The sequence below is a fragment of the Chiloscyllium punctatum genome, chromosome 45 (genome assembly GCF_047496795.1).
Source record: "Chiloscyllium punctatum isolate Juve2018m chromosome 45, sChiPun1.3, whole genome shotgun sequence".
Lineage (NCBI taxonomy): Eukaryota > Metazoa > Chordata > Chondrichthyes > Orectolobiformes > Hemiscylliidae > Chiloscyllium > Chiloscyllium punctatum.
In genome coordinates, this window is record NC_092783.1 from 27,399,396 (window position 1) to 27,415,489 (window position 16,094).

At 48.0% G+C, this 16,094-nt stretch overlaps 1 protein-coding gene across 5 annotated transcripts in view; it reads left to right on the top strand.

Annotated features, from left to right (window-relative positions):
- LOC140467247 (DENN domain-containing protein 2D-like) overlaps nucleotides 1-16,094 on the top strand; it is an 89,196-nt gene that overhangs the window by 40,336 nt on the left and 32,766 nt on the right. For 3 of the 5 annotated variants that reach the window (XM_072563483.1, XM_072563485.1, XM_072563486.1), the window contains 2 exons: nucleotides 4,963-5,117; nucleotides 8,406-8,518. In XM_072563483.1, coding sequence (XP_072419584.1) covers nucleotides 4,963-5,117; nucleotides 8,406-8,518 — 268 coding nt within the window. The remainder of the gene's footprint in view (nucleotides 1-4,962; nucleotides 5,118-8,405; nucleotides 8,519-16,094) is intronic. The other 2 variants (XM_072563484.1, XM_072563487.1) reach the window with 1 other exon arrangement.

A 16,094-nucleotide genomic window follows, 5' to 3' on the forward strand; every position in this document is an offset into this window, starting at 1 on the left:
TCCAACAGGTTTAATTGGAAGCACTAGCTTTCGGAGCGCTGCTCCTTCATCAGGTGGTTGTCAACCTGCTGTTGTGTGATTTTTAGCCTTTCAGGAAAGGAGAGAGAGAGGTGGGGAAGCTTAGAGATATGCAAGCATTGTAGCACATTCTACCATAGAGGTTTCCAGCACAGAAACAGGCCCTTCGGCCCAGCTTGTTCATGCCGGCCAGTTTTTATAATTAATCTTGCCCCATTTGCCTGCCTTTGATCCATATCCTTTTATACCTACCCCCCCCCCCCCCCCCCCCCCCCCCCCCCCCATCCATGTACCTATCCAACTGTTTCTTAAATGACAAACTTGTACTTGCCTCCACCACTATCTCTGGCTCCCCGTTCCAGACACTCACCACCCTCTGTGTGAAGTCCCTCTGGACCCTTTTGTATCTCACCCCTCTCACCTTAAACCTGTGTCCCCTAGTTTTAGACTCCCCTCAAATGTCGAATGCTGGTATCTTTCTCACCTGTGCCCCTCATGACTTTATAGACCTCTAAATGATCACACAGTTCAAACCTCCTTTGCTCGAGAGAATTATGTTCCAGCCTATCCAGCTTCTCCTTATAATCTGAACCTTCCAGTCCAGGTAGCATTTGAGTAAGTCTTTTCTGCCCATCAACTCCTGATGACAATGAACAATAATCCATCCAGCCTCACCTCTCTGCAATAGCCACACGAGTTTATTTCCCTCAAGTGTCCCAGAAATTTCCTTTTGCAAATGTACTTACATCGCAGCAGTGACCTCCAGATCTTTTCCATTCACTGTAGAAAACAAATTTTTCACATTCTGGACTCAAAACCTTAACTCTGCTTTCTCTCTCCACAGATGCTGCCAGACCTGCTGAGTTTCTCCAGCAATTTCTGTTTTTGTTTCAAATTTCTCACATCCCCCCCTTCCCATATCTCTTGCCCAACACCTTTAGTCTTTGCGCACCGAGTCCTTGCGTGATCAGCTCATGGGAATAGTTTCAACCTGATCTTTAAATTAATCTACTTTTTAATCTTCTACACCTCTATCTAATCTCCCCTCATTTTGCTTTCCTCCCAGGAGACCAAGCCCAACCTGACCTGGGGGTGAAAATCCCCCAACCCTGGAATGACTCGGCTAAATTGCCTCGGACAACTGTCTGTGTGGAGTTTGCACATTCTCCCCGTGTCTGCGTGGGTTTCCTCCGGGTGCTCCGGTTTCCTCCAAAAATGTGCAGGTTAGGTGATCTGGCCGTGCTAAGTTGTCCATAGCGATAGGTGCATTAGTCAAAGGGAAATGGGTCTGGATGGGTTACTCTTTGGAGGGTTGGTGCAGGCTTGTTGGGCCAAAGGGCCTGTTTCCACTCTGTAGGGAATCTAATCTAATCTAAATCTCCTCTGAAACGTTCCTGCAAATTGTGATGACCAGAGCTTGTTACAGTCCTCCAACTGTGAATTAACCGCACCTTTATATATAGAACATAGAACATAGAACAATACAGCACAGAACAGGCCCTTCGGCCCACGATGTTGTGCCGAACTTCTATCCTAGATTAAGCACCCATCCATGTACCTATCCAAATGCCGCTATATATAGATTCAGCATAACCTTTTCTGCTCAGTGCCTCTTTTTTTTAAAACCAACATCCTATATGGTTTGTAAAACAACCTTTCAAAATGCCACCTTCAAGGGTTAATCAATGTGGACTTTCACCTCACTCTGTTTCTGCACACTCTTTAAAACTATGTGCAATATTCCTCTCCCTCCTTCACCACAATGCACAGTTTCCCATTTTTCTCACCACTGTGTGTGTCACTTGTCTGCCCATTCATCTTGTTGTCGTTTGTTCGTTGAATCTGTACTGTCAGCTGCGTTTTCATTAAAAAGCGAAAGATCTGCAGATGCTGGAAACCCAAAGCAATAACAGAAATTGCTTGAAAAACTCAGCAGGTCTGGCAGCATCTGTGCAGGGAAATCAAAGTTAACCTTTCAGGTCCAGTGACCTCCTCTCAGAACTGATGGTAGCTAGGAAAAAGTGGTCTTTTAGGCAAAAGCAGGAGGGGTAAGGACTAAATGATAGGTGGAAATAGACCCCAAAGAGAGAGAGAGAGAAAAAAAACAATTGGACGGACAAGGAAGTGGTTAACGATCAGGCTAGGAGACTGAAGAGCTGTTAATGGAGACTGTTAGTGGCTAGCAATGGGTTGTGTAGCGTAGCAAACCCTGTGATAACAAGGCCATGTGGGGGGGTGGGGGGAAGCATGGGGAAGTTATTCAGGCCCCAAATGTATTGAACTCAAGATGGAGTCCAGCAGCCTGTGGATTCCCAAGCCACGTTTTCATGTCTGGCTTCATTGTCAAATTGTGAAATTTTATTCTGCATTCCAATATCAAATTTAGCTATTTATATAAACCATGAAGTGGTTCCAGCACTAGCTCCCACTACGTTACCGTTTCCAGTCTTAAAAAAAACTTTCATAGTAACTCACTGCTTTTAAATATTTTTTGACCCCAGTTGACAGAGACCCTCCTATTCCTGAGCCTTCATTCTGTTAACGAGCTTTTAACATGCTATGTAGTCAGACACTTTCCGAAAATGCCATAAGCAATGTTGACTGCATTTCTTTAATCAACTTCCTCTTTTACTTGATAAAAAAAACATTAGCTTAGTCAAAATGATCAAAGTTTTACAAATCTGTATGACTCCTCTTAATTAGCTCAAACCTGTCTGAGTTCCTGTCAGTGTTTCCTGATTATTCTTTCTATAATTGATGTTCGATTGCCAGGCCTCCAGTTACTAGGGCTGTTCTGGAGTTACTGGAGATATCCTTGCATCCTTTCTTATGATGCAGCAGTAGTGTCCATGTATCTGAGTTAGGGGGCTTCGGTCAGGTCCCACCTGCTGCAGAGATGTGTCATTAACATCTCTGAACAGGTTGGTTCAAAAATAGTTAGGTTCTCTCTTAAACATTTGCCACTTCTCAATTCTCCGATACCTCCTCTGTATTTAGGGGGAAGACTAAGTTAAACCCGTCAGCCGTCATTCTCATTTCCCTTGCCAACCTGGAACATGGGTGATCCATTGCTCTCCAACCATTGCCCAGCCTCTCCTGGACATTCTGAGCAGTAACCCTTATACCATCCATTGCCTCACCTTTTCCACTTCCATCAAGAGTTTCCTTCCTTGATTAACGTCTCCTGAAGCATGCAGGAAATTCTTAACCTCCAGATGCCCCTTCAGCTCAGACACTCGGCTAAGGCAGGCAGAGACACATCCAGTCCAGGGAAATCAAAGTTAACCTTTCAGGTCCAGTGACCTCCTCTCGGAACTGATGGTAGCTCGGAAAAAGTGGTCTTTTAGGCAAAAGCAGGAGGGGTAAGGACTAAATGATAGGTGGAAATAGACCCCAAAAAGAGAGAGAGAAAAAACACAATTGGACGGACAAGGAAGTGGTTAACGATCAGGCTAGGAGACTGAAGAGCTGTTAATGGAGACTGTTAGTGGCTAGCAATGGGTTGTGTAGCGTAGCAGACCCTGTGATAACAAGGCCATGTGGGGGGGTGGGGCTTCCACAGGGCATTGCTCGAATTGTCACCCGTAGGTTTCTGCTGCTCATCCACAATCCTAACAAAACAAGGCTGTGCCCCCTAATTTCAAATTGCATTAATAGCTTGTCTGAGTGATTAATTTCCCAATGAATGTCTCGTGCTAATGCTCTTATTCATCACTAGCAATTGTACTTCAGAAGCGAATGCCTTTTCTTTCACAGCTCGCAGTTGAGATAACGCCCTCATATACAGGAAAAAGAGAGTATTAACAAGAGATACTGATCAACACACCAGCTTTCCTGTAATGTTATTCTTTGATTTTGTTTTGAATGCAGTCTATCTGCTCCCTTGCCTGGTCTCACTCAGTTCGCCCCCTTCCTGCTCTCAATCCTGCACACCTTACCACCCCCCCACCCCCCCGTCCCCCAAGCCTGGCCTCACTCTGTTCTCCCTCCTGCTTCTCTGCCTCACGTGTTCTTTGTGGATGTGAAACCATTCTCATCATCGGGGCTCTGGCTCAGTGAGAGTGACATCTGTCCAGTTCCCAGAGAACCTCTTCTTTCTCTCTCTCTCTCTTTTTCTGTCTTTCTCTCCCCCTGTCTTTCTCTTTCTTTCTTTCTTTCTCTCTCTCTCTTGCTCTGATCAAGGGTGCCAATTTAACTCGGAATGCTGAATGCTAGCCCTGGCATCCTGTTTTACTGAGAATCATTAATTAAGTTAAATTAATCTCATCCCACCAATCCAGCAACAGAGTGAGAGAGAGAGAGAGAGTGACCTCTCTGTTTCACACAGGCTGGAATTAACTGTTTTTTAACTGAGTTACAAGAGTTTATTCATGGAGTTGAACCGATCCTCCCAACCACAGGATGTCGGAGTAGAATGTCCTCTTTCTGAGCCACTCTGTCTCCTCTTATCCTGTATTTTATCTCAGATCCTTGAGCAAATAATGCCTGTTGCTCAACACCATGACAGTTTGCATTAGTACGTTCATACTAACCACAACCTGTTTATCAACGTGTACTTCCTTGTGAATGATGGAAAACCCCAAATTTTTTTTTCTGTATGAAGAGTAACAGATGAAATCATAGGTCGTTGGCAGCGAGAGCAGCAGCGCAGGAGACTGTTAGACACAGAGCAGAGCAATCACTGACATTCAGAGCAGGGAGGTTCATTGCTCACCCCAGACATGAGCCAAGACACGAGATTGCTGTCTGCACTAGAACAGCACAGGAGCTCATTGTCACCGGGAGATGGGGCCAGCTTGGAGATTACTGATCCTCAGGTGATGCAAGGGAGCTCACTGACCTTGAGGTGTGGAAGACGCGGGATGTCTCTAAACAGGGTGCTGAGTTCAACCAGAAGGAGTTTAAGACTGAAAGTCCGTAGCTGCGTATCGTGTGTTTCTAAAGCAGGTATCGAGAGGAGCGTTTCAGTTGAAGAAAAGAAACCTGAGCAAGACTCGGCCCGATATCCAGTCCAATTCTTCTTTGAATACCTCGTGGTTGTTTCTCTGAAGAATTCTGGAGCAATGTATGAGCCACAGATAGCCTACCAGTTTCCAAAGGTAAGTGAAAAGATGTCTCAGTCCTTTGTTGTTTGTGAGTCCGCCTGCATTTTGTTTGTGGGAGGAAGTACAACATTTTATTGAGTAATCCACTTGGTGAAGATCAACGGAAAGCTTCCTCGTGGCTGTGAACCCTGACTTACTTCATTTAGTCGTGGGAAATAGTGGAACCAATTATAGATTCATACAAGACAGAAACGGACCCTTCGGTCCAACTCGTCCATGCTGACCAAGTTTCCTCAGCTAAACTAGCCCCATTTGCCTGCATTTGGCCCATAGTCCCCTCAACCTTGTTTATTCATGTACCTGTCCAAATGTCATTTAAACGTTGCAACAGTACTTCCTCAGGCAGTTATTCCACATACGCACCACCCTCAGTGTGAAAACGTTTCCCCCCCCCACTGCCAGGTCCCTTTTAAATATTTTCACCAATCCTAACTTTCCCTTGATCACACTGTGTTCTGGACTGGCTGAGTGTTTTGGCTGGTCTGTAGTTTAGGCCGCCCAGCGAAGGAGGGGTCGGAGGAGGAGTACCGTGAAGGACCAAGCGTTTAGGGATGGTGTGTAATGGAGTTAAGTATAAGTGGGCAGGGAAAGTTGTAATGTCCCTAACTCTGAGCCAGGAGGCCTGGGTTCATGTCTCACAGCTCCAGCTCCAGCTACAGCAATAATGGCTCAAAATGCGATTGAGTATCCAGGGAGAGGTTTTCTTCTTTAACTCTTGCATGGGATGTGAGTGTCACTGGTGAGGCCAGCGTTTATTACCCAGCCCTAATTGCCCTGAGACCGTATGGCTTATAGGCTATTTCAGAGGGCAGTTAAGAATTAGAGTACAAAAGTAGGGAGGTTTAGCTAAAACAAGGCTGTAATAAGAGTCAAAGAGTGTGGCGCTGGAAAAGCACAGCCGGTCAGGCAGCATCCGAGGAGCAGGAAAGTCGTCATTCTGATGAAGAACTTATGCTCAAAGTGTTGACTGTCCTGCTCTTCGGATGCTGCCTAGCCAGCTGTGCTTTTCCAGCATCACCCTCTTCGACTCTGGTCTCCAGCACTTGCAGGCCTCACTTTGTCTCGTAAGACCGCAGCTGGAATGCGGTGAAGAGTTTTGTTCCCCTTATCTCAGGGAAGATAGGCAGTCCAGAGAAGGTTCACTCGGCTGGTATTGGGGTTTGGAAGGATGAGGAGACATTGATTAGCCTGGGCCTGTACTCCTTGAAATTCTGAAGAGTGTGAGACAACCTTATTGAATGATACAGGATTCTTTGGGGACTTGCCTGGGTCGATGCGAAAAGGATGGATCCCCTTCTGGGAGAGCCTAGGGCCAGAGGGCATCAGCTCAGAATAAGGGGTCACACATTTAAGGCAGTGATGCAGAGGAATCTCTCCCCTCAGAGGGGAGTGAATCTGTGGAATTCTTTACTACAGAGGTTTGTTGAGACTGGGTCCATACATATGTCCAAGGCTGAGACAGACTCATTTTTAATTAGGAGGGAGTGAGGACTGCAGATCGAGTCATAGAGATGTACAGCATGGAAACAGAACCCTTTGGTCCAACCTGTCCTTGCTGTCCAGATATCCCAACCCAATCTAGTCCTATTTGCCAGCACCCGGCCCATATCCCCCCAAACCCTTCCTATTCATATACCCATCCAAATTGTACCAGCCTCCAACACATCCTCTGGCAGCTCATTCCATACACATACCAGTTGCCCCTTAGGTCTCTTTTATATCTTTCCCCTCTCACCCTAAACCTATGCCCTGTAGTTCTGGACTCCCCGATCTCAGGGAAAAGACTTTGCCTATTAACTCTATTCTTGCCCCTCATAATTTTGTAAACCTCTATAAGGTCACCCCTCAGCCTCCGATGCTCCAGGGAAAACAGCCCCAGCCTGTTCAGCCTCTCCTTATAGCTCAAATCCTCCAACCCTGGCAACATCCTTGTAAATCTTTTCTGAACCCTTTCAAGTTTCACAACATCTTTCTGATAGGAAGGACACCAGAATTGCATGCAATATTCGAACAGTGGCCTAACCAATGTCCTGTACAGCTGCAACATGACCTCCCAACTCCTGTACTCAATACTCTGCCCAATAAAGGAAAGCATACCAAACACCTCCTTCACTATCCTATCTAGCTGTGACTCCACCTTTAAGGAGCTATGAACCTGTACTCCAAGGTCTGTTTGTACAGCAACACTCCCTAGGACCTTACCATTAAATGTATGATGCTGGAGATCACAGTCGAAAAATGTGATGCTGGAAAACCAGCATCTAAAGAACAGGAGAATTGATGTTTCGGGCATAAGTCCTTCATCAGGAATGTGGGGGGAGGGGAAAGGGGCGTGAGAGATAAATAGGAGGATAGGGATTGGGGGGGAAGAAGATAGTTGGGAAGGTGATAGGGTAGATGTAGGTGGTGGTGGGGGGGGAGGGTGGTGATATGTCAGAGGCAATGGTGGAGCAGATAGATGGGAAGGAAGATGGACAGGTGGGACCGTTCAAGAGGGAAGTTGGATGGTTGGATCTTGGGATGAGGTGGGGGGAGGGGAGATGAGGAAACTGGTGAAGTCGCTGTTGATGACGTGCGGTTGAAGGGTCCCAAGGCGGAGGATGAAGCCAGTTGTCAGGTGGCTTGGATTTGGTGGTGGAGGAGGCCGAGGGCTTGCACGCCCTTGGCAGATTGGCAGGGGGAATTGAAGTGGTCGGTGGTGGGGTCGTTTGGGCGTGTATCCGAGATGATTATTAATCAATAAGGGAATCGAGGGTTATGGGGGAAAAGGCAGGAAAGTGGAGTTGAGAATTACCAGTTTAGTTGTGATCTCATTGAAGAGCAGAGCAGACTCGATGGGCTTCGTGGCCTCCTCCTGCTCCTTGTGGTCTGATTATGTGCTATTGGTCTGGAGTCACATGTAGACCAGACCAGGGAAGGATAGCAGGTTTCCTCCCCTACAAGGCATTGGTGAACCAGATAGGTTTGTTTACTAACATTGATGATAGTTATCACTTCCAGATTTATTAATGTAATTTACGTTTCACCCATTGCCCCTGGTGAGATTTGAGCCCCTGTCCCTAGCATGAGCCTAGGTCCTTTGATTACTATTCCAGTGTCAGTATCACTACGTCGCCTCCTTCTGTGTCCAGGCAGTAGGGGTCACGTCAGGGGAGAGTAGCCCAGTGGCTGGGCTGGTACTGGGAGTGTGGAGGGTCCCCAGTTTGTGTTTTGGTTGGGGCGGGGAGGGGAGAGGAATGCATGTGTCAGGTTCTGATCTCTGAAGGTTTCCTTTTGTTTCAGAGGGAGAATCTGATTCGTTCACAGAAGGAGGAGGAGGAAAGCTTACTGAAGGCGATTCCACTGTTTTGTTTTCCAGATGACAACGCCTGGGCCCCACTCACTGAATACGAGAGGTTTGTGTCCTTTTCATTTCTTGTCGCGTTTGGAAAGCTTCTATTTCTTGAATCCACATATGAGGGAAAGAAAGAACCTTTTGGCCTCAATGTCCCAACATATCACAATTGTTGAAATACTTTGAAGAGTAGACATTGTTGTCAGAAAAGGAGCAGCCAATTGTGCAATGTGAAAATGACCGTGTAATCTTTATTGAATAAATAGCATTGGTCTGGGGCAGGAGAGTGAGTTCCCTGCTCTTCATCCATGAGGTAATATGTGTCAACTGGACAGTGTACGCAGGGTGTTGGTTTAACCCCTCAGTAACAGTCCTATAATACCTTCACCTACATTGTCACCCATAAGCACCTCGAAGCTCTGGAGTAGAGAGTTGCCAAATCCTGTGCTGGGAAATTCCAGTCCGTGTTTGGATGTTTCACATCTCAGGTCCTGATTGTGGTGAAGAACCCAAGGTCTGTGTCAGGAAGTTGTCAATTCTCTCCTCGGGCGCTGATCCAATCCTTTCAAATGGTCAGCACTGACACCTCCTCAATAACCTGCCCTCTCCTCAGTCACCCTCAAACAGCACACCTCCCTTCAAATCATTCACTCCTCAAAGAACACACTCGCATGTTCAAAACCCAACTTTGACTCCTCTGTGCTTATAAACCAACTCCATCTCCAACCTGACTTTCATCCCCAAACTCTTGCATTTAACTGTCTGCAGGCTGCAACCAGGGCTTCACTTGAGTCTCTAGAAACAGACAGGGACTGAACCTGTGGTGTCTGTGTTAGATGGTGTTTGCAAGTTGAAACACTAAATAAATGTATGCCAGTGCAGAGAACGGCACATGTTCTCTCCTTCCCCTACTGGATTTCTGAGATATAGCACAGGATAATGACCTGAAGGTAAAGGTTGGAAGCTACAAAACAGATTCAGTCAGAAAGCTGAGATCCCATAGCCCTTGTTAAAAGTGGCAGAATGCAAACGTTTACTGGAAACTGAAATAACCCAGAGAGTGGTGGTGTGTGCTCTTCACCCAGAGAGTGGTGGCTGTGTGGAATGCTCTGCCCCAGAGAGCAGTGGAGGCCCAGTCTCTGGATTCATTTAAGAAAGAGTTGGATAGAGCTCTCAAGGATTGTGGAATCAAGGGTTATGGAGATAAGGCAGGAACAGGATACTGATTAAGGATGATCAGCCATGATCATATTGAATGGTGGTGCAGGCTTGAAGGGCTGAATGGCCTACTCCTGCACCTATTGTCTTAACTGCGGGTGCTGTAAATCAGAAACAAAAACAGAAATTGCTGGAAAAACTCAGCAGGTCCAGCAGTGCTTGTGGAGAGAAATCAGTGTTATCATTTTGGGTCAAATGACCTTTCCTCAGAATAGAGGAAGTGTTTATTGTCAGGATGTGGTTAACCTTAGAGTGGAAACGAAAAACCAGGTCGAAGAGAGTCTGATACATGTTACATACCTGCCAAAGGGAGAACACGTTATGGTCTTGATATTATTGCTCTCTAAAATAAGCAGAATTGGATGTGTTGTATTAAGTGGGTGCCCATCAGTTGAATATTATTGGAGCTTTGGGGCACCTATTAAATTTGTTGAATGGTGACCTGTTAGAAGCCTAGTGGATATCATTAAACTGTTGTGGGGAAAGACACCAGCCTCGGAGTCAGAGTCCAGGGTTCACCGACAGAGTTTGTTGCACAAGGAAATACCAGAGCTCCAGGGAGAGAGAGACGCCAACAGCACAGTGGTCAGCTGCCAGTCTTCTCTCGACCCAGAGCACATATCAAGAAGCTTTGACACCTCTTGTGATACAATAGGTCAGTGATGAGATTATTCTCTTTGTAACAAGGTTAGTTTATGGCAATCATTGCAGAATCGTTGATCGTTTCGATACAGTCTTTGTCAGTTCCAGCGCAGCCTTTGTTAATTTCCGTGTGGTCATTGTCAGTTTAAGTGTAGACGTTGTCAGTTTCAATGTCTGCGCCAAAGTCCATTGCTGTAGTAATAGGTGCTAATCGCTCTTCCTGAGAAGGGCGATTACTGCAGCCCTGGCTATTAGCATCTCGCATTGAGTCTGTATCAAACTGTTAGCATTTCTATAAGAGGTGTTGGCTGGACCCAGACACTTTAGCAAGCAGTGTTCGTTACTTGTGTGTATTCTCTCCCCCACCCGCCTTAAACTAATCAACTAGGCTGTGAGTGCATTGTGCTGGCATTCTGGTGGTAGTGTCTGTATCTGCTCTGCTATTTCTCTCCATATTGTGATCTGGCGGCCATCTTATGTGTCACGTTAGCCTGTTGATAACTCAGCAGCCATCTTGTGTATCCATGTGCCTATTGTCACCCTGCCCCGTGCCATCTCCTTCTTCACTCCCCCCTTTTGTGGTCAAGGAGGTGACTTTGGAGATCTCCTGCAGACCACCCAATTTACATGTAGAGGTAGGTCATCTCTAGGAGCTCCACCTCCAGAGGGGTATCATGGAGGGCCAATTTCACTGGAGGGCTTGTCTGTGGTGACACTTACTGCTGGTACAGTTCTTGTCAGTAGCGCCTTAGCAGAGCTTTAAACACCTGAGGCGCCCACAGAATACCAGCATAAGTGCAATAAGAACTATCCTGTACCAAATAGGGTCCCCAAGATTTAGCCTGCTGTCTGTAATTGTGGTTCCCTGTCGAAAACTGTCCAGCTGCTGTCGGATATTCTTGATGGCATCAATATCATGGGTACTTTAATTGTCATCAATAATTGTACACACTCCCCCCTTGCTGTGCTAACTGATAATCTCCCACATAACGTGTCTGCTGTGTGCAGGGTCTGAGTTCAGCCAGCTCTGTATTAATTGCTTCCAGAGCTTTCGTGGTACTGTCGCCAAGGAGAGTCGGGTCACACAAGATAATTTCGGTTTTTAGTGCTGACCACCCCAGAGATAGAGATCCCAGAAATCCATATCCCAGTGATGACCCCAAAGTGATAGGGGCCGACCAGTCAGCACAGAACTCCTGACTGATGGAGCGGGTCACTATCCTTCTCCGAATATGTCCCCTGTTGGGGCATGGTACAGTTAGGGGTGCAATTGTCCCTACGGCGAACAGGTCTGGGGGGTCTGTTGCACATTTTCCCCTTAACTACTCATTGCCACTGAGTAACAGGCATTGTCCTGTCCTTGTGTTTGTCTGTCCACCCATGTCTCCCCTGATCCCCCTGAGCTGGTAATTATTGAATGGGTAAATCCATGTGGCCGAGCTGACATGGGTGTCATTGCACTGACCACATACTGTCTGCTGACTGTCACATTCAAGCATACCTGCTCAATGCAGGTACAGGTAAACTGTCCCCTGGTGACCGTGCAGCACTGATAAGTGAACAGTGTCTGGGCACATGAGTTGTGTTTGGGAACCAGAGCATAAACTCATCCCCATCTCTCTCCTGTGAGCCAGTGGGTAGTTACTGGGTTTTAAATGGGTCTTCCTTTCCTTAGGTTGGGGGAGTGGCTGCTGCCGCCCCCCTGGGCTGGTGGTCCTGCCCAGCTTCACACCCCTACCCTGGCGTCCCCGCTTGTATTTCCCTATCTGCCCCTTGCTGCTGAGGTGTCTACTGTATACAGGTCACAAAGGGTCCACACTGGGATGGCCACAAATAGGGCTCCCACTGATCGCACCAGTGGGTAGCAGACAGCTCTGTCCCCATGCTGGCTTCGGTGGGTTTTATAGAAGAGATTACCCTCCAATCCAAACGTGCTCCTGACAGCTGTGACACCTAAATACAATGAAATATAGATAGGTATGTACATCTTACAGTTAAAATAGAGTTAACAGGAAAAGTCTCTTGTTCCCGTTGGAAGGTGCAGTCATGCCTTGTTCTGTTCTGTTGTGTTTTCGGTATTCCCCCCGGGATGACTATCTTGTCCGTCTTTGCTTGCCCCTGGGGAATGGTCAATGACATTAGTTTGGTCACAGGAGAACCGACCGACTCCCAAAGCTACCTAGATTACACCTCCTCCCACCCTGCCCCCTGTAAAAATGCCATCCCATATTCCCAATTCCTTCGTGTCCGCCGCATCTGCTCCCAGGAAGACCAGTTCCAACCCAGTTGGCCTCCTTCTTCAAAGACCGCAATTTCCCCCCAGACGTGATCGACGATGCCCTCCACCGCATCTCCTCCACTTCCCACTCCTCTGCTCTTCAGCCCCGCCCCTCCAATCGCCACCAGGACAGAACCCCATTGGTCCGCACCTACCACCCCACCAACCTCCAAATACATCGTATCATCCGTCGTCATTTCCGCCACCTCCAAACGGACCCCACCACAAGGGATATATTTCCCTCCCCTCCCCTATCAGCGTTCCAAACAGACCACTCCCTCCGTGATTCCTTCGTCAGGTCCACACCCCCCCACCAACCCAAACTCCACTCCCGGCACCTTCCCCTGCAACCGCAAGAAATGCAAAACTTGCGCCCACACCTCCCCCCTTACTTCCCTCCAAGGCCCCAAGGGATCCTTCCATATCAGCCACAAATTCACCTGCACCTCCACGCACATCATCTATTGCATCCGCTGCACCCGATGTGGCCTCCTCTATATTGGGGAGACAGGCCGCCTACTTGCGGAACGTTTCAGAGAACACCTCTGGGACACCCGGGCCAACCAACACAACCACCCCATAGCTCAACACTTCAACTCCCCCTCCCACTCCACCAAGGACATGCAGGTCCTTGGACTCCTCCATCACCAGACCATAGCAACACGATGGTTGAAGGAAGAGCGCCTCATCTTCCGCCTAGGAACCCTCCAACCACAAGGGATGAACTCAGATTTCTCCAGTTTCCTCATTTCCCCTCCCCCCACCTTGTCTCAGTCAAATCCCTCGAACTCAGCACCGCCTTCCTAACCTGCAATCTTCTTCCTGATCTCTCTGCCCCCACTCCGGCCTATCACCCTCACCTTGACCTCCTTCCACCTATCGCATTCCCAATACCCCTCCCCCAAGTCCCTCCTCCCTACCTTTTATCTTAGCCTGCTGGACACACTTTCCTCATTCCTGAAGAAGGGCTCATGCCCGAAACGTTGATTCTCCTGCTCCTTGGATGCTGCCTGACCTGCTGCACTTTTCCAGCAACACATTTTCAGCACAGGAGTCTTTAAACAGCTGGTCGGGCCCAATACTTCCATGTGCCTGTTCCTTTATTGTCCAGGTGTGCCCACTTATTACCACGTCGTATGGTCCACTCCATTTTGGGGCAGAGCCTGGTTTGTTGGGCAATACTGGCACCAGGACGCAGCTTCCTGCTGCTGGGACCTCAGAAGATTCCGAGTTTCCCTGCCTTGTCCTTTGTCCTGTTTCAGTTAAATTTCTACATCCCTTTCGATTGGGCGCTTAATTCTTATACAATATTTGGCAGTGTGTCGTTTAGTGGACCCACATCGGTGCCACCTGTGATTATTGTCTCTGACAATTACATTGCTCACCCAGGAGTCATTAATTCAGATGGTGTTAGCCTGATTTGTGATGGCTCTTAATCTCATTGGCTGAGGTGCTGGCAGCTATACTAATGTTCTGCCTGAAGCTTGCATTGCCTTAGCTAAAGTATTTTGAGCGTTCTAATCTTTCTCTCCACCATCCCTGAGCTCTGGGGGTGATTGGGGATGTGGAATTTTTGTTCAATGCTGAGCAATTGGCAGACAGCCTTCATGACCTTGCCTGTAAAATGTGTCCCTTGGCCTGAGTCAATCTGGAGAGGACCACCCCACCCAGGGATTACCACCCGCTAATATTCTGGCTGCAGTGGTCACCGTGCAGCTTTTGGTTGGGAATTGGTCTATGATGACCAGGGGAAGGTGGTAGTGGCCCAGTAAATTCCGTCTGAAGGCGTTCCCAGGGTCCCCAAGGTCTGGGCTGGAGTCCCATCTTAACTTTTATGGGTCTCCCTGGGTTATGTTGTGCACAAACCATGCATCTGCAGCAGTACGTGGCCATTTCTCTTCCCATTCCCTTCCACCACCCCTCTCTCCCGCAGCTTGCTATCATGGCCTCTCTACCTGGATGGGAGAGCCCATGGTGTAGTTTGAGCAATGTGTTCTGTGTACACACTGGTGCTACCACCCTGTCTGCTCCCCTCCAGACACCATCCTCCCCTTTGCCTCCTGCAGTTTCCACGGTTCTTTCTCTTCCTGCTGGGTGTCCTCCTGCAGCTGCTGAATTTGGATAGCGTCTTTCGCTAATTCAACAGTTGCCATTGCAGTCTTGTTAATGGTTTCTTATTCTAGAGCTTTCTGAGCAGCTCGGCCAGCTGCCTGGTTTCCTTCGAATTGTCACCAACCTGAACGGTCTTTTGCTGGCTCTTTTTGATGGGCTGTTATTTTTATGACTGCAGCCTCTTGGCTGTTCACTGGCATGCAATAGGATTGGAATTCTTAATAGGGGCTGATAGGGGCTCCCCCTGTGGTGGTGAACCCTCTTTTACCCCATGCCACCATGAAGTCATGGACTCCACTGAAGAGGAGAAAGTGAGGACTGCAGATGCTGGAGATCAGAACTGAAAATGTGTTGCTGGAAAAGCGCAGCAGGTCAGGCAGCATCCAAGGAACAGGAGAATCGACGTTTCAGGCATCAGCCCTTCTTCAGGAATGAGGAAAGTGTGTCCAGCAGGCTAAGATAAAAGGTAGGGAGGAGGGACTTGGGAGAGGGGCGTTGGGGATGCGATAGGTGGAAGGAGGTCAAGGTGAGGGTGATAGGCCGGAGTGGGGTTGGGTCGGAGAGGTCAGGAAGAAGATTGCAGGTTAGGAAGGCGGTGCTGAGTTCAAGGGATTTGACTGAGACAAGGTGGGGGGAGGGGAAATGAGGAAACTGGAGAAATCTGAGTTCATCCCTTGTGGTTGGAGGGTTCCTAGGCGGAAGATGAGGCGCTGTTCCTCCAACCGTCGTGTTGCCGTGGTCTAGCGATGGAGGCCAAATTTTGTTGGTCGGAACGTAGTCCGGAGTCCGTGCGGGATCAGTCTGGTTTGAGAATGTGGCTGAAGAGCTTCTGTGCAGAGGAGATGACCTGGGGTGTGCAGTGAGAGAGGGACTCACTGAAATCCTTGTAGAGGGAAGAAGAAAGCTTGTCTGTAATATATTCAGTTTTTTCCTTTTGCTAGTTCCAGTTTTGGTGAGTGCAGTTCAGCTGCCTGTGGGACTGACTTCCATCAATCCTTCTCGACAGAAGTTAGCAACAGTTATCATTTGCCACAGCCCGTCCTGTTCTGGGTGACCCTGCTACATATTTTCGTGACCCTTCCACCAAGAGGGTCTCCTCGGCTGTGTCTAGGGGGTATCTTTTTACTTGACCCCTATCCTCATCCCCACCTATATCCCCAAAACTGTGCAGTTTCCCCTGTCTAGAATTCCCTAAACTGGGTTTTCTCCTGTATCCTTGGGGGTAAAAGAACTGCCTCCCACTTTGCCCTTCTCATATTGGAGCTGGCCCTCAGTTTCCCTGTGTTTAGCATCTTCACCAAGGTGTGTTTAGTGTGGAGGATGATGTTCCCTGTCATTACTATGGGCTCACTAACCCTAACAGCCCAAGCAGCACAATCTAAGGCTG